Source organism: Myotis lucifugus, unplaced genomic scaffold (genome assembly GCF_000147115.1).
Source record: "Myotis lucifugus unplaced genomic scaffold, Myoluc2.0 scaffold_30, whole genome shotgun sequence".
In the NCBI taxonomy this organism is placed as follows: Eukaryota; Metazoa; Chordata; class Mammalia; order Chiroptera; family Vespertilionidae; genus Myotis; species Myotis lucifugus.
Genome location: NW_005871078.1, coordinates 6,060,359 through 6,086,191, shown reverse-complemented (window position 1 = coordinate 6,086,191; position 25,833 = coordinate 6,060,359). Strand labels below are relative to the sequence as shown.

The following is a 25,833-nucleotide window of genomic DNA, read 5'->3' as shown; positions in this document are numbered from 1 at the left end:
AACTGAAGAAACTTGAAAACATACGTCGACACAAAACGTGTGCATGAATGTTCACAGCAAAATTATTCATACTAGTAAAAAAGTCTAAACAACCTAAATGTTCATTAACTGATGATGGGTAAACAAAATGTGGTATATCCATGCAGTGGAATAAGAAGGAATAAACTACTGATACATGCTACGTGGATGAACTTTGAAAGCATTGTGTCAAATGAAAAAAGCCATTCACAAAAGGCCACACTGCATGATTCCATTCATATGAAATGTCCAGAATAGGCAAATGCATAGAGGTAGGATGTAAGTAGTGGTTACCTAGGGTTGGTGGGAGGAGGAAGTGGACACAAGGTTTCCATTTGAAGTCATGAAATGTTCTGGAATTAGATGGTAGTGGTCACTGCACAATGTATGGCTATCCTAAAAGCCATGAATTATACATTTTAAAAGAATATATTTTATGGTATATAAATTATATTTCAGTAACTTTAAAAAATACATATTGTCTAAATTAACTATAAAAATCATTTGAGCTCAGCAGAAGCACTTCACCTTTCAGAAGTTGTAGAGACCTACATATAAATCAGGGACATGTCCTGTCAGGGTTCAGAGGTCTATTTATTTTGAAATGTAGGTTTTGTTGTTTAGGTGTGGTAAGGCCACCAGATTGGAGATGATTGCCATTGAAAAGGTAGTTATGCTAACAGATCCCAAAGAACGGGGCATTCCACACCATGGGATGGGGGTGGGGGGATGTTACATGAGAAAGCACCAGAGTCAAGAGGCAGAGGGAACAAGCAGAAAACATGGGCAAGAGTTTTACTGTGATTTCTGCAAGAAGGAATGGGCCAGGCAGGGGGAACAGGTTTAGGATTTGCCAGTGTACATAATTTTATCAGGTTCTGGTGCTTAGGGGCTGTTGTCAGGGACCTGGCCCTAGGTGATCAGGGCAGGGCAATTCTGACTCAGCTAGTGAGAGCCTGATAAAGGAGGCTTTAGGGTATGTGGACTCTGGATAGGTTGGTTCCCATTGGAAAGGCCTGCTTGCAGGTGAGTCATTTCCTGGCTCTGGAAATGGGGTAACCCTGGGAGGGCAGTCCCTTCAGGGTCGGCAAGGTCCCAAGATGTCAAAACATCACCCAGCCGGTGTTGCTCAGTGGTTGAGCGTCAATCTACAAACCTGGAGGTCATGGTTTAATTTCCAGTCAGAACACATGCCCAGGTTGTGGGCCCTATCTCCAGTAGGGGGCGTGCAGGCAGCAGTTGATCAATGATTCTCTCTCATCATTGATGCCTCTATCTCTCTCTCCCTCTCTCTTCCTCTCTGAAATCAATGAAAATATATTTTAAAAAACAAAGATGTCAGAGCATCAAAAATACAGATTAAAGAGACATGCATAATACACTCTTCTGGGCAAAATGCCTGGGAGTCAATGTCTTTCTTCCCTGTGTCATTACCAAGCCTTTAGGTACTTAGGTAATTTTTCTTCTCTTTCACATTAGTGTTATAGTTTCTGCAGTTAAACTTTTAACCACTTGCCTTCGTTTAATTTACACGTTTGAGGATTGTTCTGGAAATAGTTTTAGGTTGCATACCTTGGTGCAAAGCCCAATTAAGCAGCTATTTGGAGGACAGGGGGCAAAGAGCCTTTGGGGGGGCGGGGGATAAAGTGGAGGATAAAGCAGTAGTAACTTTGAGGCAAGGACCCTCCTGTTCCAGTGCATGTTCTCATGATGCATTTGCCTCCAGGGAGAATAAAGTGAGACAGCAGGGATTTTAGAAATGCCGCATTCATCTTTTGAAGACCATCTTAGAAGCATTTCCTCTAGTGTTTGTTCTTCTCATCCTCCCCCTCTAATACTGTACTTGTCACAGAGTCTCTCCTCTGGCCAGCACACTCTAATTCCCATAGAGCATCCTTGGTTTTTTCATATGTAGAAACTTCTGAAGTACCATTTTTATTTTCCTTTCTCTCCAGAAAGAAAATGAGGGCCAGTTTTCTGTTTCCTACTTTGGTGATGTTACATTTATCTGAAAAGCCAAATCATATTTAGAATCTGATATCAGCTTTCAAATCTTTGTGTGTGTTGCAAATTTGCTTGTCTCCGCACCATATATACGTATATATCAATGGTAGGGTATTCTGTTGATTAAGTAAATAACCACACCTGACATCTGAAAGTTTAAGAAAAAAAGTATCTGAATTATCCTATAAAGTATAAAATGACCCAAGAGGTTTTATTCTTGACCCTTTGGAGTTCTATTTCTTATTTCCTTGTAGCTTGATAGATTTAGATTCCCACCCTCCCCCAACCCCAACTCATTTAAATTTTGAATACAGACTAGGCTCTGGAAATTTCTCCAACAATGTGCTTTTACTTTCCCAAACTTTAATGGAACAGTCACTATTAAGACATGAAATTGAATTATTTCATTCAAATAAATACATTTTAAGAAACTTGAAATAAATAATTGAGGAATATTAGAGATCAAGGAGGCACTTCCCTACACTTTTAATAAACTTGAGACTTGCTTCTAGGTTTGGGCCCAGCCTGGCACCTCCAGAGCGTACCTCGCCAGCCAGGGATTGCTTTGTCAATGTCTGCTTCTGAGCTATGGGCATGGGATAAAGAGGAACCCCTACACTGAAAAGGAAAGTTGATCTACTTAGAATTACAGTTGCTCTAACTTCCTCTTTCAGTGTCCATGGGAACCAAGAGAGAAGGTGACGGTGGCTTTTGCCACAGGAACAAGGTTCACGGAGGGAGCAGGGCTAGATACCTAATTCCTTTACAGATATGGCATCCACTTCTTTGTAAGCAATATTCTGTCTCCTTCAAGAGCTCTCACCTTCATCTCTGGGAAGAAGAAAAGGAGTATTTATTGACTAGCATTAGATTGTGACTTAAGTAATAAAAGGTTAATATATAGTTATTGACAATATGAATATGAAGTTCCACTTAGGAAGAATATAATAGGGGAAATGTAATCCTGAAAACATGAAAGGGGAAGAGAAATACATCATCCTATATAATAAAAGCCTAATATGCAAATTGTCCCCTCGGGCGGTTGTTCAACTGGGAGTTCGACCAAAAGTTCAACTGCTTGTTATGATGTGCGCTGACCACCAGGGGGTGGCATGGAACATGGCGGGCATCAGTGATGCGGCACTGGCAGCGGGCGGCAGTGGAGGCGCTGCTGGCCCTGATGGGCCCTGACGAGAGCGGGACGCAGTGGGATGGTGGAGCAGGTGAGCGGGCAGCACCAGGTCAAGGCAGGTACGAGCGGGGGCCCAATCGCCCCACAGATGGCAACCAGCAGCAGGGGGCGGGGCCCACCACCTGGCTCCCTCAGCACCTGGGGAACCCAGCCCCAATCGATCGCCCCGCAGGTGGGATGAGGGAGCAGGTGAGGGGGTGGTGCCAGGTCAAGGCAGGGCTGCGGGGCTGAGAGGCTGGGGGCGTGAGTTGGGGCCCGATCTCCGCAGGCCTCCCCGAGGGACCCCACCTGTGCATGAATTCGTGCACCAGGCCTCTAGTTCAGTATAAGATAGTCAGGCCCTGGCCGGTGTGGCTCGGTTGGGCATCATCCATGCACCAAAAGGTTGCTGGTTCAGTTCCAGGTCAGGGCACATGCCAGGGTTGTAGGTTTGATCCCTGGTAGGGGGCATGCAGGAGGCAGCCAAACGATGTTTTTCCCTCTCCCTTCCTCTTCCTCTAAACATCAATAAACTATTTTAAAAGAAAGAAAGAAGAAAGGAAGAAAGAAAGAAAGAAAGAAAGAAAGAAAGAAAGAGTGTTTTTTTTTTTTAAAAAAAGCCTATCATCTTATATGAGCATAACTCCAAAAAGCAAATACTGAGAACTTCCATATTTATCAACTTGTGTTTCTATAAAATAATAAGACTTTGCTGAATTTTATAAAGTGAACTTGAGAACAAAACATTACATTTGTCACTCAGTATGCAGAAAAAAATGGTTCTTGTTGCCATCTTGAATGTGTGAGCCCTGTCCATTTTGGTGCAGCTTGTCCTGCACCATTCACAGTGTGACCAAATCCCTTCCGGAAGGCTTAGAAGAGAGAAAGAAATGTTAAACACGAACAGGTAGCAGGCGAGCTGGTGCCTTAATCAAGCTGGGATGGTGCTGAGAACCTTGCAGTGTGGTTGCAAATCTGAATCCCAGGTGTTACAGTGAGGCTCTGATTGCCATAGTTAGAATACAGCGGACATGACAAAGGCGGGGGTCATTAATCCCCTTAGTGTTCTCTTCTAGAAATGTAAATGCGAAATGTGGTGTTGAGATATATCTGATAAAATTTTAGTATCCTTTTATTTCTACATTATCCAGTTGTGGAAATGAAATTTCTGACACTGGTTACAGGAAGTTGCAAAATAATGTATGAGGAACAACTAGTGAGAAATTGGCTTTCAGAATGAGTACAAAGGATGGTATCACATAAACATGTGGAAATATCTTTAACTATCCATCACCATTTCTTGTCTTTGTGGCCGTGTGGAGCCAGAGAGAGGGGCTTGTAGAACCAGACATTTTCCTCTTTGAATTCTGTCAATAACCTGTAACTTTTACAGAGAATGATCCTGAGACATGAGAGGTTACAAGGTACATAAGGGTTTACGTTCCAGTTGCTCGTGTCTTTAAAAAATATATGTAACCCTAGAAACAATAAATATGAAGTAGGAATATAGGTATGGATCTTCCCACAAATTAACCCAAATATTTACTCTTTCATCCTTTTGCATATTTTAATACATTCGAAGGGAACTAATTGCCCTCCCAAAGTCACTCATTGCTTGGGCCTGATGAGCAGGAGCTGCTCCTTGTTGACTGGAAAAGAGGGACTACACATAATTTGACTGGGTCCAAAATAAAGTTTTTCATTTTAAAAGTAGATCCTATAATGATCTTTAAAGACTTTTTTACTAAAATAGATTACTTTTCTGTTAATTCATATGGGATGAATTTTTTTTTTGATTTTTTGATTTTTTTTTTTTTTTATAGAGAGGAAGGGAGAGGGATAGAGAGTTAGAAACATCGATCAGTTGCCTCCTGCACACTCCCTACTGGGTATGTGCCCACAACCAAGGTACATGCCTTTGACTGGAATCGAACCTGGGACCCTTGAGTCCGCAGGCCGACGCTCTATCCACTGAGCCAAACCGGTTAGGGCTAGGATGAATTTTTAAGCAAGATGTGGGTCAATATAAAACAGTGACTTAGTTTTTGTTTTGTTTTGTTTTTTTTACATTGACAATGTGCTAACCCCACATGTTTGAATAAAATTTAAACTAATAATTTTGGCTATATATTAACAATAAATACACTGATAAAAAGAATGACTAAATATTAAACTTTTCCTCTAACAGCTATTATAGAATTGCTCTCTAAGATATAACAATTAGAAATTTTGTTCTCTAAGTACTTCAACTTTATGGGTTGATAGTTTCAGTTGCTGGTATATGGAAGGTTCTTAATATAATGTTGCTGAATTGAATTAATTTCTTTAATGGTTCAAAATAATGATTGGTTTATTGAAATATCAATAAAATATTTATGAACCAACAAAGGAAAGTATAAGCTATGCATTTTAAACTATGATAATTTGAGTGCAAACACAAAATCTCAATACTGTATAGTATTTAAATAATTTTGCTCACATAGACAGTCTGGTACCCCTTGGGAAGTCCTTGGAATATTGTGTAGGGCTACCTTCAGTATTGGTCACTTTCTTCTCTCTTTGTGTTCCTCTTGATTGATATGTGTTCTGTCTCCTTGCAGTTCAACAACATGTTGCTGTACTGTGTGCCAAAATTCAGCTTGGTCGGCTCCAAATTCACAGTTCGGACCAGGGTCGGCTTAGATGGAATGCAAATTGTGGAGACTCACAATGAGGAGTATCCGCACACTTTCCAGGTATCTGGGAAAGAGAGAACACTGGAATTGCAAGCCAGGTAAGAGAGCCATTCTTATCACACAGCTTTCAAAATCACCAGAATTAATTGTAGATTAGAAAATGCTGAGTCTTTCCCAGGTGAATGCTACAAACCTCTGCCAGTCTGGTTGGACATAAGTGGAGAGATGGAAGCCCTTAAAAAGCAGGAATTATGTCATCCCTTTTGATTCCCCCACAGTGCCTAGGATAGTCGTTTTCAGAAATTAATGCTCAGTAAGTTATTTTTACTCTTTAACAAGGTGCTCAGAGAATGAAGTTGTTGCGTTTAAGCCAACGTTTTGAGTCTTATAGGAAAAGGTTCTCCCTAACCCTTTCCCCTCCATCCTTCCTCTGATCCACACATGTTCATTGATGCTTATTATCCCATCCTTAATGTTGAGGTTTAACTCTCAGTACTTCAGAGGCTCTACATTCATGGGACTTTTTAGCAGTTTGATGGAGAGAATGTTCGAAGGAGGCAGGCTGGAAAAGGTAATGATTCTCTTGCCACAGTTGGAGGACACATGAAGGAGGCCATTTGGGGCTGTAGTGGCCTCTAGTGACCAGGAATTCTGAAGGGATGGTTCTTCTTACATGCTTTACTGAATGGAAGAGAATGAGCTGGAATTCCAGCATCCATCCTCCTAGCATAACCATGTTTGGAAAGAAGAAAATATGAGAACCACTGCAGTAGTAGATCACAGCTACCTCATGCGTGAACCACTGCAGGGTTTTAAATACCTGCTTTAGAAGACTGTTATCTATAAAGGCCTGGCCTGGTGAAAATTGGGAGGCTCCAAAACATCACAGATCAGAGGGTTAAGTACCAATCCTAGCACTGATGGTTCTTTTTGCTGTTGTTAATCCTTACCCGGGGATATTTTTCCATTGATTTTTAGAGAGAGTAGAAGAGGCGGGGGGCGGGGGGGGGGGGGACATTGATGTGAGAGAGAGGGGGGACATTGATGTGAGAGAGACACTTCAATTGGTTGCCTCCCAGGCACATACATGCCCTTAACCGGGAATTGAACCAGAGACGCTTTGGTGCACGCTCAAACCACCGAGCAACACCGACCAGGGCCCAGCACTGATGGTCTGACATCCTAGAAGCTGTGGGGAGTCAGGCCCGTCTGTTCCTTTGCACCAATAGCATGTGGTTCTGGCTGCTCAGGTGAATTCATCCTGGATATTTGTACTCAGTGACCACATAAGAGCTTAAACTTCAGACTTTCAAAAAAAAGAGTAAATCATTTTAGCAGGAATGTGTGCCCTGGCAGTCAGGGAACTGGTGAAATTACAGTTATGGAAGATGTGGCAGTCTGCCAGGGGACTGAGCTAAGGATTCGAAGATGGCATTTCAAACACGAGTTAAAATGGTAGAGGACTTGGCTTTGAATATCATGGTTTTTCTACCTTATCGTGATGGGGTTTGGGCTCCAGCCATCAAACCCAAGAGAAGAATGTAGATGTTGACTCACTGGGTGATTGGACCTGGCAACAAGGAGGACTCCCCTAGTTCTGATTGTTGTTAAAGGAGTCTCCATTGTGGAAGAATGAAGGTGCTGCCAGCTCTGAAATGTCAGCATACTTCCAAATCTATACACCAAGAGGTGTGTCGGAGCAGCTGAAGATTATGAGGCTTCTTGGGGTGCCTAACCAGGGACTCCAGCCTTTCCTTAGCAGCTTGGGCTGTTTTTAGGGTGGGGCTGGTTCATGGGGAGTTTTCTTAACTGCAGGTAGTCATCACTTTGTAGAGTTTCAATATACAGTATTGGATACGTTCCAATTAGTTATCAAAACACGATCATTTTCCTCAAATGTTTTATTCCCCTCATATCATTGCTTTAGTTCTATTTATGATTATAAGGTAAATTGAAGATCAAAATTAAGTGATTACTTGTCATCTAGTCTGTAATGACTCAAGAATGGAGACAAACATTGAAAGTCCCAGAAAGTAAGAGTGTTAGTGGGATTACATGGAACCCCAAATTGGGTACGTATTTAGAGATATTTCAAGAGAATTTGCTTCTAAAGCCACTTGGGGGCGGGGGGGGGAGGGACTCTACTTTTCTTGCTAAATGAGTCAGCCTGAAGACTGACCTCGTATACTCTGTGTACCCTTCCATGTTCAAAAGAATATAAAGTATTCTTAGTTTCTGTAGTTTTTATTTAATGGTTTTTGGTTGCTGAATGGATATAAAAATATACTGGTGAGTAAACTAAACAAAGGATTGAAGACTTGTCAAGTTCCTTAGCATTTAAAAAGCTAAAAGCAGCAAGCATGCACGGATGCTCTCAGGGTCCTAGAGCTGATTCGGTGGGGGCAGGGCACAACAATAGGGGGAATCTTTTTTGAGGGGAAAGATTGATATCACACCACACCTCCCCCCAACCAAGGATCCCCAGATGAACAATAAGCAGAATCTTTCATTTTATAGGTACAGATTCCAGCAGCATTCTTGGGACATTGTGGTACTCAAAAATAAATGTACTGGAAGGATGGACAGTGTCATAGGAGCAAACCTCCTGCCAGACTCATGCATGTGTGATCCCTGTGGGACCAAGGCATGTGACATTCAGGCGGAACTCAACCTTAGCCCTCGCCTCCCCAACACTCGCAGACAGAGCCCACTCTTTGGAGATCTTAGTCCAGAGTCTACTAACGGGGATTGTTCTAAGATAGTTCTATGACAACAACCAGCTCTGTAAGCTACCTGCAAGAGAGAATAGAATTAAGAAAATTGGCCTCAACAGGAAAACCAGAGGATTTGATTACAGTCAAGGGAAATTTTTCTCAGTAAAACGTTATTAAATATTGGGGTCCATTAATCTGTGCAACTTCCTTCCTATGGGCATTTAAACTGTTTGTTTTGCTTTATCTGTAATTGATTAGGTATGGTATTGCCTGAAGCCTTCTAGCAGATTAAATTAAATTGTTCATCAAAGGGAATCTATATATATAAAAGGCCAAGCGACCATCCGACCAGTAGCTATGACCACCAGGGGGCAGACGCTCGATGCAGGAGCTGCCGAGCTGTGGTGACTGGGCAGCGGTGGTTCTCAGGTGACGCACCCTGGAACCAGAGAGGAGGGAGCCCAATTCCAGGGTGTGTCACCCAAGAACCGCCCTCTTGCAATCCAGGACCTTTTGGGGGATGTCGGAGAGCCAGTTTTGGCCTAATCCCCGCAGGCCAGGCTGAGGGACACCACCTGTTGGAGGGACCCCGCTCACTCTGCAGATGCTATTCGAGCCTCGGCACCACCCCAGGTGTAGCTGCCGGGGAGGTTGGCTCCAGGTTGTGTCCGACCTGTCTCACCCAGTCCCACCCTGCTGGCCACCTTCTAATTAATTTCCTTTCAATGTGCACAAATCCATGCACCAGGGCACTAGTGTTAAATAGTTCCCTAAAACCTTACAAAGATATTTTAGATTCTCAAAGCTAATTATAATCTTTCTTAAGGTGGGCTGTGGCCCATAGCCTTTAAACGCCCCATGTGCTTTTATAAAGGTGAATTGAAGGTTACTTGTATATCCAGTGCCTAATGTCTATAACTAGATGATGGTTGTTAAACTTAATGTCAGGGCATTCTATTGTAAAAGGTAAACTTATCTCTCCCCATCAAAAATTATCTGTTCCAAAGTAAGTAGAGCCTCTAAAACTCTGTTCAAGTATTTATTTGTTCAATTGCCAGAGAGTCTGTTTAATTTTAATTGTAACTCTTTGACATCCCTGAGTTTTCCAGAAAGTTGGAAGAACATTAAAACATAGTTTTATTCACCAGGTGTAACTCATTAATGGTCTCTGCATTCAGTTTAATTTTGTTTTGTTTTAGTTCTGAACAAGACAAAGAAGAATGGATCAAGGTAAACCTTATTTCTATTTTTAGTTTTTGTTTTGGCAATCTCTGTATGTGTATGCAAACGTGCAGATATTGTTGTATTGTGCACATGTAGTCATCAGATCAAGGCCATTTAAATTTTTTTAAATCTGTACCCGATGAGTGAGGATATTTTTTCCATTGATTCCTAGAGAGAGTGGAAGGGAGTGGGGGAAGGGAAGAGAGAAAGAGAAAGGGGAGAGAGACAGAAACATCAATATGACAGAGACACCTGGGTTGGTTGTCGACCACATGCGCCCCCCAGTCAGGGGCCAAGATCGGACCTGCAACCCAGGTATGTGCCGTTGACTGGGAATCAAACCTGCGACCCTCCAGTGTGTAGGCCAACGCTCTAACCACCAAGCCTTGCAGGCCAGGGCAAGGTCATTTAATTTTTAAAGTGATTCCCATCATAGATATTTGCTTAATATAGTATTTTAATAAATTTTCATGTGATACTTTAATGTGTGCTTTGAATTTTATTTATATTTTAGGCCCTTCAAGAGACTATCGATGCTTTCCATCAGAGGTATGAAACCTTCAGAAATGCGATTGCAAAGGATAATGACATTCAGTCAGAGGTTTCTGTAAGTTGAATTAAATTCTTAACTTTAGGCTCTTTGCAATTACAAAAGATCTATCTGGTCATTTTGTTATCTAGTCTTTTTCCTTCACAACTGGCTATTAGACAGAATCTCATTCCTTCTTAGATGAATGTAATAGTGAGTGCCTTTTTTATACTGCTTAAACTTCTTTGAACGTTTTACTTCTTTACCAGAACAGGGTATGAGCAATGTTGTTAAAGTGCTTGGAAGGCAGGCAGGAAGGAAGGAAATGACAGTTCTTTTCTGTTAAAATTGAATCTCTCTTCCCTTTTTAGACTGCTGAGCTAGGGAAAAGAGCCCCAAGATGGATCCGAGATAATGAAGTAACGATGTGTATGAAATGCAAAGAGGCTTTCAACGCACTGACAAGGAGAAGGCATCATTGTCGAGCATGTGGACATGTAAGTGAGATTTCTTGGTCATTAAGATGGCCAGTAACTCTATCAGTATTGTAAAATCATCAACTTGGAAAAGACGCCAAAACTCATTCAGTAGAGCACTTCATAGATAAACTTATTTTAGTGACAAGTATCCACAAAGCACAGTGCTGGGTCCTGAACAAAAAATGGTAACCAAAATGATACCCAGCTCCATGTAGCTTACATTCTAATGGAGAAAAGTAGACCAAAGTCGGGTAAATGGACAAATAAGCATTTCAAACGACTATAGATGCAATAAGGAGGCAATCAGGAAGTTTAAAATGGAGAATAATGGCAAGGAAGGAGGATTTGGAACCACTTTTAGTTAGAAAAATGAAGATCTATCTGAGGGGTTGATATGTAAGCTGATGCCTAAAAGGTGAGGAAGAGCTAACCACAGAAGGGAGTTGGGACCTGCGTCCATGCAGAGTCTGTATCTTATAAGCCCCAAGGCAGGCCAGAGCTTGGTCTTTTCTTGAGACTGCCAAAGGCCATGTACTGGAGTGTGATGAGTAAGGAGAAGTGTGGCAGAAGAAACAGTAGAGAAATGATAACCAAAAGAGTTGATGGCTTTGAGAGACTAGATAGAACTTGTTAACATAAGTGGAAGTTCAGGCTTTTGATGGGGAGAAGGAAACTTCCCTCCATGGTAACGGAAAGGAAAACAAAACAAAACAGATGGCTGTAAATGTGGGGGTTTTTAATTTGCTGGTGGGAAATGAGGGAATTTAGGTCTGGTGCTATGTATCTTTTCATCGAGGTAGCAGAAAATGTCATCAGCTGGAAGTGAAGGGGGAAGGAAGAAAGGTGGAGGAGGTTTGAGAAAGGACTAAGGGTGAAATAGTCATCTCTGGGCAGGGAAGATGAGCCTGTCAGAGAAATAAAGGTGGACTGCTGGGTGCCCATTAGAGGTGTATGGTTATAACTCAAGTCAGAGAAAGCACATAGCAGGTTTTCAGAAATTGAGTTGTTTCATATGGAATGAATGACGAGGAACAAAGCATGAAATGAAGCTGGAGAGAGGTAGCAGCAGGTTTTGAAGGGCCTTGTAAACCTTGTTAAAGATGACATACTTTCTTCTAAAAAGCAACGAATAAATAGAAGGGTAGGCATTGCAGTGTAATATATTATAAGTGTGCTTAAGTGCAACTATTCTTATTAATAGCTCTTTTAGATTATCCTCACACTATAGATTTATTCTTCCTCTTTTTCTAAGTTTTGACTCAGCAAGACCGTTTTGTAGTCAAATTGAAGTGATAGCAAACATTTCCCTCCACTCCCCCGGGGTAAGACTTTTTAAAATCTATCAAGTTTGCTTGAAATGATTTTAGGTACTGATTTATTTGGTTCAGTGAGCAAACAAAAATGTTTGAATGTGGATCATCAAAATACTATGATATGATTTAAAAATAAGATATGAGTTAATAGGAGTTTACAGATACAAACAAGTCTAATTCTGAATCCTAGAGTAATTTTATTATGATTATATCATGAATTTTACATGCTGTGAACCTAAACCAAAAGTTTTACAAATATTTACATTTCTTTTTTTTTTTTAATATATTTTATTGATTTTTTACAGAGAGGAAGGGAGAGGGATAGAGAGTTAGAAACATCGATGAGAGAGAAACATCAATCAGCTGCCTCCTGGACACTCCCTACTGGGTATGTGCCCACAACCAAGGTACATGCCCTTGACCGGAATCGAACCTGGGACCCTTGAGTCCGCAGGCCTGTACTCTATCCACTAAGCCAAACCGGCCAGGGCAATATTTACATTTCTTAAATAGAGTTTGTTTACTATGAATTGGGGGGGAAATATGCTTCTAGAAGCAAGAAGATAAATTTTTTAAGTGGAAGTTTTTTTTTTTTTTATTAACAATTATCCTATAGTAATTAAGGAAAATATCATTCACTAAGAAATCATATGTATTTTCATTATAGTTATTCATTCCTTGGCATTCCATAAATGTTTACTGTGTGCTGGTGAGCAAAATATATAAGAACAAGCTCATAGAGCTTGCAGCCTAATCGGAGTAATAAACATTAAATAAATAATCACACAAGTATATGAGTATAACTTGTAATCAGTACATGAAAAAGAGTACAGGGAACTTGAGTAGCACAGTGCTAAGAGACATGCTCTGTTCTGGAAGTTGGAGGAGTCTTCCTTAAAGAAGTGAAGTTTGAGTCAACATCTGGAGGATGAACGAGTTACCTCATGAAGCGAAGATGAGGCGGGAGGGAGCATAGCACTTTGGGGCCGTAGAAGCCAGTGTCACTAAAGATACGGGGAGTCAGAGGAGCAGATAATGGAGGACTTTGTAGGCCATACTGTAGAGTGTGTTCATTATCCAACAGCAAAGGGAAGACTGAAGGATTTTAAATAGAGAGAAACATATCAGATTATGATTTTTAAGAGAGCATCTGGTGCTATTTGGAAAATAGCTTGAAGGGATATAAGAGCAGAAGCCTGGAGGCCAGTAAGAATGCTACAAGGAGCAATCACGAGTCTATAATAGTCCAAACGAGGATACTCATAGCTTGGACTCGGGAGATTACAAGGAAGATGTAGAAAAATGGACAGATTGAAAAGTTTCTAGGAGGTAAAATTGGCAGGACTTTGTCATAGTATGTCTCTTTGGGGTGAGCCGTGGAGAGGTATCAGGGATGTCCCTGGGTTTATGACTTGCCATGACTGGTTGAATGACTGTGCTATCTTCTACTACAGGGAGCAAGAGGCAAGGAGGACAGGTTGGGAAGGGTGGGGTGGGGGAAGGAGAGCGCTGAGGACAAGGAAGTTCATGAGCGCATTTTGGCGGGATATCCAAGAAACATCCAGAGGTATGAAGAGTAAAGGTCTGGAATAAGCCTCTGAAGATCTCCTACCTTTAGGGTCAGAAAGAAAAGATGAACAAGCACAGCCCATTACAAACAGCACTATAATATTGTGATGATAATCCTAATGTTCATGGGAATGTTCTTAGCATAATAAAAATTTGCCTTTTATATATAGCTCTTTCTCATTTATTATCATTGTAAATGTTTATGGCTTAAATCTTATTACTTTTAAAATATGATTATTGACTCCTCGTTACCTTTTCTAATTTAAGGTGGTTTGTTGGAAGTGTTCTGATTACAAAGCTCAACTGGAGTATGATGGTGGTAAATTGAGCAAAGTTTGTAAAGACTGTTACCAAATATTGAGTGGATTTGCAGACAGTGAAGAAAAGAAACGAAAAGGGATTTTAGAGGTATGAAATAGTAAATGTTGGATGTCTTTTAGATTTTTATATGAGGGACATAGAATTGTATTTTAACCCTGAAGAAGACAAGTAACGTTTTGTTATTTCTCTTAGTATTTAACAATTTTTGAGAACGATGGCAAATCATACTTTTGTTCTGTGTTGCTGAATGTTAGGATCATACAGAAAGAACAAGGTCAGTGTTCTGCATTTGAGAGTACACAAAGGCCATTTTGGATAACTGGAAAAAGATCATGAACTTCAAGATTCATTTAAGATTAAAGTACAGGTCTGCAAACTTAAAATATAACTCTGAGTTCCAGGGTGTATAGATGTCGCTTGAATGGCAGACCAAAATGGGGTTTTTTCAGGCAGGTCGGGGGGAAGGAAATGCTTCATTGGCTCCTAAGGACACAGGCTCAGTTCTTAACAACAGCAACTGATGCGACTGAATTAATGTAATCACTTGTTTTAAGGGGTGAGTTTCAGGCTGTAACTATGAAGCAAAAACCTCAAGGGAGTTTTCTAGAAAAAACTTGGGGGGAGTCAATTACTTAACCATGTGAACACATGTGCACACACACATACATGCAATATTTGAAACTCACTTTGTGCCAACTAGTGTTATATGAGCTAGCTAGACCAAAGGTCTTAACAAACTTTTTCTGTAAAGGGCCAGAGAATAACTATTTTAGTTTTTGCAGGCCAAGAGGCAAAACTGAGACTACTACTTCTCTAACAAGAGAGAAAACAAATTTTCACAAATTTACATTGACAAAATTTAAAATACAATAATTTAGTATAATTTTTTTTCTAATATGGTAATAAGAATGGAATTCTTTAGTGGGAGGAGGGAAGGTAATATTTCCCTTAATTGGAGTCTAAAGTTAGTGTTTCCTATTATCAAATTGATTTTAAATGTTTATCTGAAAGCACTTTCTTAGCTCCCGGATGGTGGGCTGGTAGTCCATAGTTTGCCAGCCAGTGCTTCTTCACCTATCTGTGATGAAGGGCCAGTTTTATTTCCAAACCTCATGATAGCTCAGTAATTTTGTAAAACACACAATCATGTGCTTGAGTATCATCACAAAGTCAAATTTCTATGGAAGTTTTTCAGTGTTTACTCTTACTTTCTGTGCTTATCTTGAACCAGTAACTAAACATTTGACAAACCAGCACTCTTGAACTGACACTGAGGAGCAATGTGCTTTGATGCTTTCTATAATGTGTGTAATAACTATCATTTAGTCAAATGGTTTTGTTCCCTTTTTAGCCAGTGATTTATGTATTTAGGAGGCAAAGCAGAAAACTGTAAATGGCTCTACAAACAGTTAATGCAATTTTTATTTATTCATTGATTTTTAAGATTTTTTAATTGATTTATTTGAGAAAGGAAAGGAGATGAAGAGAGAGAAACATTAATTGGCTGCCTCCTGCATGCTTCCCACCAGGGATTAAGCCTTCAACCCAAGCATGTGCCCTGACCAGGAATCGAACCATCAACCTTTCAGTATATGGGATGACACCCAACCAACTGACCCACACTGGCCAGGGTTTAGTGAAGTTTTTACAACTTGAATTATCTCAGTTCCAAGACAAAGATTGCTGGCCAGTATTTGCCTTTTTGTTATGGATTCTTACATAAGTGAAGTTGGTATGTGTTGTGGTTAAAAGTTTAGGCTCTGCATCCAGACTCAAATCCCAGCATCCCAATTCCTAAATGTGTGATCTTGGGAAAGCTATTTCATCTCTGAACCTCATAGATAATGAAAGTTGTAACTTCTTGGTGTTGGTGTGAAGATTAAATGAAATGATACATTTCTTAGTGAACTAAGAAAAGTGCATGCATAGTAAGCAATTAATAAATGTTTACTAGTAACTTCATTTAAATTCAAGGTCTGGTTATAGAGACAGTTAAAATTGACTTAGAATTTTTCCATGCTAATAATAGATCTAGATGAATATTTAAATAATAATTGCAGATGAATTTTTTGGGTGATCCCAGAAGACATTTGATATAAACACACTGTAGTTAATGAATGTTGCCCTAAATTTAATTACTTCTCTATCTGGCCCGTTTTGTGTTCAATCTCACTCACTCACTCTCACTCCATTATATTTTTCTAGATTGAATCAGCAGAAGTATCTGGAAACAGTGTGGTGTGCAGCTTTCTTCAGTATATGGAGAAGTCAAAACCTTGGCAGAAAGCTTGGTGTGTGATCCCCAAACAAGACCCTCTTGTGCTGTACATGTACGGTGCCCCCCAGGTATCTGAACTACATCTGACTGAAGGGACAGAGGTCATGCGGATGGCGGGGGAGGCAATTAGATAGTGAACTCAAAACCCTTCCATCACCCCTCTATGGAACAAGAAAGTTCAGTTTCATTATAATTGGAAAAAATAATAACAAATTCAAGTTTACTTAAACTAGTGGATTCCTTTTATAACCAATAATTTCTCCACCCCATGGATCCTTTCTCCCCTTTTCTCATTCCTATTCTATGGGCTTGAAAAAAAGGTGAGTTGAAAAAAGATGAGTTGAAAGGACATTGGGAGAAGGGGGTGAAGTAGAGGAAGAAGCAGGAAGGAGAAGGAGCCTTTTTTTTTTTTAATATATATTTTATTGATTTTTCACAGAGAGGAAGGGAGAGAGATAGAGAGCCAGAAACATCGATGAGAGAGAAACATCAATCAGCCGCCTCCTGCACATCTCCTACTGGGGATGTGCCCGCAACCCAGGTACATGCCCCTGACCGGAATCGAACCTGGGACCCTTCAGTCCGCAGGCCGACGCTCTATCCACTGAACCAAACCGGTTTCGGTGAGAAGGAGCCTTTTTAATGATAGGAAGTAACAGGCAAGCTTTCCCTCCACCCCCCTTGAATACAGGAATACCTGAAAGAGAAAGAAATTGAGAGGAAGAAAAATGTAAATCAAGCTTAGATTAACATTATCCAGTAACAGTTGTTTGAGAACTGTCTGTGCATGGATCTGAGATAAATCTGTGGGAACAACAGACATGCAGATTTAGCTTCTAACCAGAGCAGCACCAGGTACTACGGAGTATATAATGCTTAAAAAAACAGGGCATGTATACCAATTGTGCATTCACCTGGAAATACATAAACTTTTCAATGTACCTATTGTATTTTAGCCTATATCTACATTAAAGACTAGTAAAACTTGTGTGTTTTTTTTTAGTTTTTTTTTTTTTTTTTTTTTTTTTTAGAAATAGACTTAAAATGCCAAGGTATATGTTATCCTGTTTTGTGGTTTTTCCTATAACTTTTTCCTGCCCATAAATAAATTGATTCATTAATGAATGAAACACCAAGTAAAACTGTGTTTGGTAATGAATCATTAACATTTGCTGGTTTTATACAATAAGATAACTGTTCTTCCCTTTTTCACTGAACGAAGAGCTGGGGAGGCTCTTACACAGAGGAGGTATTGGGTCAATGAATCCTAGCTGAGTTAGGTGTCCACTCTCATTCATTAATTCATGCAGTCAGTATTACCAGTGACCTCATGCACAGGCACTGTGCTATTCCTGGTTCACCAGCTCTGACCATGGAGACTTCACAGTGCAAGTCTGTATGGAATAGTCGTAGGAAAAGAGGTTTTAGTAGGGACTTGTAGAGCATGCTAACACAACATGAAGGGACTTGTATAGCATGCTCACACTCCTATGTATTATTATTATTTTTCTTTAGGATGTCAGAGCCCAGGCCACCATTCCACTCCTGGGCTATAATGTGGATGATATGCCAAGGAGTGCAGACCTGCCACACAGTTTCAAACTGACCCAGTCCAAGTCTGTGCACAGCTTTGCTGCAGACAGTGAAGAACTGAAACAGAAGTGGCTGAAAATCATCTTTCTAGCTGTCACAGGTGAGACACCTGATGGTCCTAACAACCATTCAGCTACCTTGGACGATAACCCTGAACCTAAATAAAAATCAGAATGCTGAACTCCAGGACCAACCACAGTGTGGGGGTCTCAAGATTCACCGCTCAAGACATTCCCAGTTCTCCTTACTCATCTCTTAGCACTTTATGTTGAGAAGTATAGGCTCATAAATGTATCTGGTAGGGGACTATTTTCCTATGTTTGTGTACTCTGGTGAAATTAATGTGGAGAGCCATTCTACCGATAACTTTTGGAAATAATGTGAAAAATGGAGCATTTTTTAATGAGCTATTTCTTGAACATGTACTTTTGTCTTGGAGAAAATGGTATCAATTGATTATGTCACTATCAGGTTAGAATAGGCCACTTTCACTTAAGAATTATTTTAATGTCTTCTCTTTCACATGTAAGACTTGTAACAGTTTGAAAGATATACCTCCATGTTGCCAAAATAGATCCATGGTTAGAAGAATTACAAGGACAGGTTAGGCTGTTGTGTTAACTTATTTAATTTAGTGTATAAAGCTCAAGCTGCATAAATAATGTATGTCCTTTTAAAACAGAAAAAGGACAGGTTGTTGGTGTTCAAACTTTCGACTTATTAAGAAAAGATATTTGTTTTTGTAGAAATACTCCTAAAAATAAAATATCTTACGTATATAGCAATTATGTATATATAGTATTAAATATAAATATATCTATATACTATACATGCCTTTCTCTTCAGCTTTAGGTTCATATTTGTCTCTAATTTATTTTTAAAATATAAAGCATGTTTTATCTTAGAATTGGACATGTTCTAAACTTAATGTTTTTGGTGATAAATGTTTAACTGATTGACATCTAAAGGTATTGATATTTTTATAATAAGAAAAAGCAGTAATTTATGTGGCATGGGATATACTAGTGAATTCCAACCGTATTTTTAAAGTACTATTTTTTTTTTGTTCTGTGCCTATTTAAAACAGTGCCTCTCTTTGAAGGTGCTAATAATTTCTATTTAAATATAAGGTGAGGGTTTAATTAATGCTTCAGTCTTGCTTACTCAGATAAAGTACATTTTGGTCACCAGAATGGTCAAAATCATATAGGTTGTTTTTCATTTTATGATCTTCTAATTGTACAACAGTTAATATCAGCATATACAAAAATCTTCACAAAAACCTGGATTGTGCAAAATATCTGACCTTAAGCAGAATTGGGACATCAGGAAACTGCATTTCCTGTACTGTTTTTTTTCTCTAAGACTGTTAAGCATGGTTAAATGAGGACTATATAATTAACTAGAGACAGGATCGGGCAGAAACAGCTCTCTGACATCCCCTGAGGGGTCCCAGATTGCAAGACAGTGCAGGCCAGGCCAAGGGACCCCACTGATGCACAATAGGGGCTGGGGAGGGACAGTGGAAGGGCTCCAGGGTATGTCCAGCCTGTCTCACCCAGTCCCAATCGGCAGGACCCCAGCAGCAAGCTAACCTACCAGTCAGAGCGTCTGCCCCTGGTGGTCAGTGCACATCATAGCGACCAGTCGAACAGTCGGAGGGATAATTAGCATATTAGGCTTTTATATATATAGATACTCCAGATAACTGTGTGGGCCTGTTCCTTTGTCAGATATAATACAAAATTCACATGTGATAACCTATGTTTGAGAGGGCTGGATAAATATTAAAGGAAGTTTATGTTCAATTCTTTAAACCTCCTCAGTAAAAAATGGGGGCGGGGAGCACAGTATTGAAAAGCAATGTTTTAATGGTAGGTTTTGGGGAGGTACAAGATAATTGAAGAGAGTCTGAGCATTCCTTTCTCGTTTATCTTTCTGGGGAATCATAGTAGACAAAATATAATTCCTTGTGACAAAAGCTGCTCTTCATTATATTGTAATTATGATTAAAATCTCACATTAAGTTGGCTATTTAACTTAACCCTTTTCTCTAACTAGATCTTTTTTTTTGTTTTTCGTTTTTGGGTTTTTTTTGTTGTTGTTGTTGTTTTTACCCTGTTATGCCTCAAATGTTATCACATTTAATGCATCGTCTCGAGATCCACAAGAATGACCTCACTGTCCTCTGCCTTTGAGGATTACACCTTTTTAAAAAATATGTATATTTTTATTGATTCCAGAGAAGGGAGAGGGAGAGAGAGATAGAAACATTAATAATGAGAGAGAACACTGAATGGCTGCCTCCTGCACCCTCCCTCCCGCACTGGGGATCAAGCCCCTGTCTGCAGGCTGATGCTCTATCCACCAAGCCAAGCCAGCTAGGCCTGGGGATTACACCTTAAATGTAGAATAGATTTGCTCAGAGTTGGAGATTTTCACTCATCTATTTAGGCCCTCTTAAGAAAATGTGAAACATTTATTTTTCTGCAAAGGAGCAGATAAACTAATTATGGCTGAGATGATTGGGTTGCCTTCTTCCATAAAAGGAATACCAACCAAGATCCTTTATATTAAACCAAATACTTGGAGCCAAAAAAAGATAAAAGGTAACTTGTTCCTATTAAATCAGGGGCAGACTTAAAAGTATTTTACATTGCTTCTCTTTTCTCTTTTCTAGTTGCCGTGTGTGTGTGTGTGTGTGTGTGTGTATACGTACACACAACATGTGTATTCATAGGTGGTTATTGAGAAGGTTAAACTATAGCTATATAGATGATGCTTTTGGTTTTCTTAATCTCAAGTAGAGAGAAGCAATAAAAATATGGAATGATTACCAGGGGAAGGTGACTTTTGTAAATGTGGATAGAACAATGGAAATGTAAGGGCCAATTAGAAGATCTATTGGCCAGATTATTTTTGAAAACTGTTTTGAGCAGCAAGAAGACTACACTTTCCCTTTCAGTGAGTTCTTCTGGAGTGGACAAATTTTGGCTCAATACATATCTGTGTTATTTAATTTAGACTATTGAAAGAATATTCATGAAGACAATGTTTATTATCATGCTCTTAATATTATCTTTAATTTGATAAAAAAAGAAATGTTATTGTAAGAAGAGAACTTTTAATTATCCAGTTACCAATTTCACTCCCACCCCTTGTTCTTTAGCCAAGCACAAAGAGAAGCAATGAAGCAGCCTTACCTGTTTTTGGTTAAATAACCGCTAATGCTTTTATTTGGAGAAAGGCAAAGGAATAAGCTTAGTCAGCCATTTAGTAAGCACTCAACTAAACCAAAAGACCTCAAAGTATGATTGGTTACAAGAATAACTTACGCCTTTTGCTTTCTGAGACACCTGAGCAGTCAGGACGGATTGAACCTAAGAAGGTAATTGGTTGCTTTCCTATTAAAGCCAGCATCCCATCGTGTAGGTCTTACAATTTGTTTTCTCTAAGTTGGTGCTTTCCAACTCATCTTTTCTTTTAAGTTAAAAAATATTTCTTTGCTAAAAACTGCTGTTCATTATAAAACATTCCAATTTTTTAAACTTACATTTTGCTTTATTGAAAGTCTACCATTTTGGATATTAAGTATGAAATGTAGTGCAGACTGATCTCCAGGTTTTAAGTGGGGACTCAACAATGAAAACTGCCACCAGCCACTTTTGTAATAATGGCATCTATAATGCTGTCATGTATGCAAGCAATAAAACTCTTCAGGGTATGTTTTTATACTGAAATCTTAACATGAATGCCCCTAGCCACATTCTAGAAGAGAATTCACTTCTAGAAATGATCATGTAACTCATTGCCTGGTATAGGGAAGAGAAAGTGTGTGTGCTTGGGGGTGGGGGGGAGTGGGCATTATTCTTTGGATTCAAATAATTATCAAAACCATTTTACTTTTGCAATGGGTATGGATAATGAAATAAAGCACATCTGCACTACTTTATCAAGCAACATTTCATTTTTCATGAAGTTTAATAATATACACGTGGTGTACTTATCTTCACTGGGTGACCTACCCCCATTTTTTTAACTACACCATTTTTTAACTTTTTAAGAACTAGTTTTTTAAATGTGCCCTGTCCCCATCTATAGACAAACATGGGATTTTTTTTTTTTTAAAGAATATTTGCTGTAGTCCTCAGTATATTACAAAAAAAACTTCATAGTACTTCAGGGTTATTTAAGGATTCATTAATGCCTTCTAAAAACCTTAAATCAAACATACTTCTTCGAGTTTACAATTGCGCTTTACTTCTTTTTGTCTACTCTGTGGAACAGGGTGTTTAAATTCCTTTAAATTTTAGATCTCAATTCTGGTTCTATTCAAAGCCTTACGTTCTTATTCTGAGTATATTGTCTGTGGTAACTCTGATAATGATCTTTCTGGGTTGGATCCATCCCGAGGAAAAGGCACCAACAGGAGCAAATAAACTTCTAGGGAACAAGGTCTTCTTCATATTTTCTTGTTTTTGTTTTTGTAGTTACCTTTGCTATAATACAGAAGATTAATTAAAATTTTCTACATCACGTGATGTTCGTGTGAGCGGGTCTAAGCACATGGTATTTATAAGCTAAAATTAATTCAAAAGACAAGAATGTCTTAGTGTTTTCATTATTAAAATTTTGTATTCTTCAAGAATGTATTAATGTAAAAACTGTGGCTAACCAGTTCTGATTCTCAGGACTGGATTGATATCCGTAGTGGACCATGTATTTCCTTATTCTCATCCAGTTTTAGTTGAATCAAATTACTTTTATTTTCATATTCCTCTCTACTATAGATTCTCCAGATTTGGAAAATATATAAAAACCACTAGATCTACTTTTAAAACTCTTTCTGTGAATTTCTGAGTATATGTATATATGTAAAAATATTGTTGATTTCCAATTCTGTTTTTTTATAGGAACAAAATTTTTATAGAAACTGTTCTTTTTAGTTTAAATATTTTAACATAAATTACTCCCATGAATTTTTAGTATAGTTCATTCTTATTTATTCCCGTATCCATGTCATGAGATGAAAACTTTGCTTTTTTTACTGCTACAGTAGAGAGGAATAAAATTAGGAACTGAAGCAAGCAGGAATGAGCAGAGAGGTGGGCAGCAGAAAGAGACTGCTGGTCTCCAGATCAGAGCAAAGTGTGTTAAGATAAGAAAAAATACTCATACTGCAGAAGGGATATAAAATATAAATTTACATAATTGCATATTGATGGGATTTATTGCACCCCAGCCTTTCACCTTGACCTCTATATCATTACTTTCTTTTTCCTTTAGGCTATAAAAGAAATACATTTATTCTATTGGGCCATTTTTAGTGCTGTTTACTGAAGTAGAAAAAAATATCCCTCTAAAGTCCATCCTGGTCTTTTACTTCTGGACTGAACATTTGGCAGAATATAGTGTCTTTTCTGTGATTTGAGATGAAATAGCACATGCCTCGACAAGATCATTTTTAACTTGTTGGGGTTACTGAGTTACCCAATGGTTATCCCTTTCTAAAATTCATTGTAGATTGAATTAGTGAGATTAGGTAGAGTTAGTGATAAATTAATTCAAGAAATCTCATTGTAGCATATTTTAATAAGTGAATACCAAATACATAGAGTGATATATATGTAGTTTTGGGGGAGAGGCATAATAATCTGTAGGGACCATTATGATAACTGAATTGCATTATATGTTACACATTATATGGATGTTGGAATGTATCACTTGGGGAGGGTGGGGGGGTCTCCATTAGCAATCATGTCTGTATATAAAACTGTCTTCTGTTTTTATTTTACCAAACTAGCATTTCATTTTGTAAGTGACAATTGACTGATATTTTTGAGTAAGTGTGATCTGGTTTTGAATTGTTGGCTGATCAGTTTGAAAAGGTATGTTATCAGAATTTTAGAGTTAACTCAAATGTGAAAAAAGTATACATAAAGGTAATTTTTCTTTTCTAGCTATATGAATGTAAAATACTTGCAGATAGTGTATATATTGTGTAACATATGTATATTTGGTCATAAAGGCGGGGAATCAGAAACATTGTAAAATTAAGCACTTTAATTCCTCTTAAATATTAAACATTTGTATCTTGTAAATAAATACATCCTTAAATGAATTCTAAAGACTTAGATGTTATTTCACCTAGGATTATATATGTTCAGTTCACACAAATTTTGGTTGGTTCTTCTCCCTCCCACCACTGTCAGATCACAGCCAGGAGAGTCTGTTAAAACACAAATCAGATCATGTTGCTTCTCTACCCCAGTCCCTTAGGCTCCTCATTTCACTCAGAATAAAAGCCAACATCCTTTGAGTGGCTTCACTAGACCCTATATATCTCCCTCACCTCCACCCTGTACCATATGTCTCCTTGCTTTTCTTTAACCAAGCCTTAGAACACACACACTACTGTCCGTTCCCTCTTCTTGCAACGCTCCTTCCCCAGATTTCTGTGTGATTGACACCTTTGCCAATTTAAAGTCTCTGCTCAAATCTCACCACACAATCTCACTTGACCAGGCCTGGCATCTTAGATTCCAACGTAACACTCCCATTCATCCTTAATCTTATTTTTTCCCCCATAGTACTCATAATCTTGTAACAAATTAAATAATTACCTATTTTTATGTTTGTTTTTATTGTTTGTCTACACTTATTAAAACATAAGCTCCATAAAGGTAAGGATTTTTACCTGTTTTGATCACTGATGTCCCCATTCTCATCATAGTGCCTGGCACATGGTAGGCACTCAATAAAGCACTGACTATAAAAACTAGGTTCTATAAAAGGAAGAATGTTATGGGTACAGACTCTTGGAATAGTGGTTGAGAGTAAAAGAAAGCAACATTTTTTATAGCTAAGCTGTTTTCATAAACAAAGCCAGATTCCTAATTAAGGGTTTAAAAACATAGTCAAGGATTTCCTCAAAACATAATGGTGAAAACCTTAGTCAATCTTTGCATGATGGATTCTTGCTTTTAAAAAAACCAGTCTCAACCCACTCTCACCAGCATCACCACCACACCTGGACTGCGAGGAAATCAGAGGCAGCTGGTCCCTGTTCCAGAAAAAGCCAGCGGCGCTGAAACACACGTCCTGAGGAAGTGGGTCCGAGTGGACCTGACCTGGGGTTAGAATGATGGGCACTTAGTCTGCAGTTTACTCTCTTCCAGAGGAAGTGATTCATGCATTGTTTGGGTCCTGCCTTTAAGTAAAAACAAAGCCAGGTGGTTTTGTCTCAGAAAAGGAAATGCTCTGAGGTTAAGACGGCACCACATAGTCCAGTTATGGTATTTTCACAAGATACAGTATTTTTAGATGATCATTAAATATATCGTCATCATACACTGAGCACAGCTCTGAGTTGCTGATTCTGGGAGCTACGTGAAGTCCAAGTCTGTGGGCAGAACTTCACGATGCTACTTCTTGGGGCTTTGAGTTGATTTCAGGGCTTGTGTTCATCTTCTACCAAAGAGTGCAGGTGGGTCTCTGACGAGGACTTAATAATTGTGAAAGCGGATTAGTAACACAAATTTTTAATTCTGCTAAAAGTCGTATTTTAAATATATTTTTTATTGATTTTTTTACAGAGAGGAAGGGAGAGGGATAGAGAGTTAGAAACATTGATGAGAGAAACATCGATCAGCTGCCTCCTGCACACTCCCTACTGGGGATGTGCCTGCAACCAAGGTACATGCCCTTGACCGGAATTGAACCTGGGACCCTTGAGTCCGCAGGCTGATGCTCTATCCACTGAGCCAAACGGGTTAGGGCTAAAAGTTGTATTTTAAATGTATGGGTTTCCTTTTTAAATCCAGAGATACAATGAAGTCCTAAATCAGGGAGCTTTTGTCAAAAATTCAGGGTCGAGAACTGAATTCGAATCCTGTCTCACCTGGCACTGTGATCTGGGCACATCATTTTACCTCGCTGAGCCCTG

The 25,833-nt window shown here is 39.1% G+C and overlaps 1 protein-coding gene across 2 annotated transcripts in view; it reads left to right on the top strand.

Annotated features, from left to right (window-relative positions):
* Positions 1-18,669, top strand: part of FGD4 (FYVE, RhoGEF and PH domain containing 4) — a 102,679-nt gene extending 84,010 nt beyond the window's left edge. Inside the window, exons 11-17 of one of the 2 annotated variants that reach the window (XM_023752299.1) lie at positions 5,794-5,966; positions 9,782-9,812; positions 10,321-10,413; positions 10,707-10,832; positions 13,964-14,104; positions 16,223-16,308; positions 17,811-18,669. In XM_023752299.1, coding sequence (XP_023608067.1) covers positions 5,794-5,966; positions 9,782-9,812; positions 10,321-10,413; positions 10,707-10,832; positions 13,964-14,104; positions 16,223-16,308; positions 17,811-17,901 — 741 coding nt within the window. In that variant the 3' untranslated portion in view covers positions 17,902-18,669. Of the gene's footprint in view, positions 1-5,793; positions 5,967-9,781; positions 9,813-10,320; positions 10,414-10,706; positions 10,833-13,963; positions 14,105-16,222; positions 16,364-17,810 lie in introns of both variants that reach the window. The other variant, XM_014454031.2, reaches the window with a different exon arrangement.
* Positions 18,670-25,833: the final 7,164 nt, after the last annotated feature.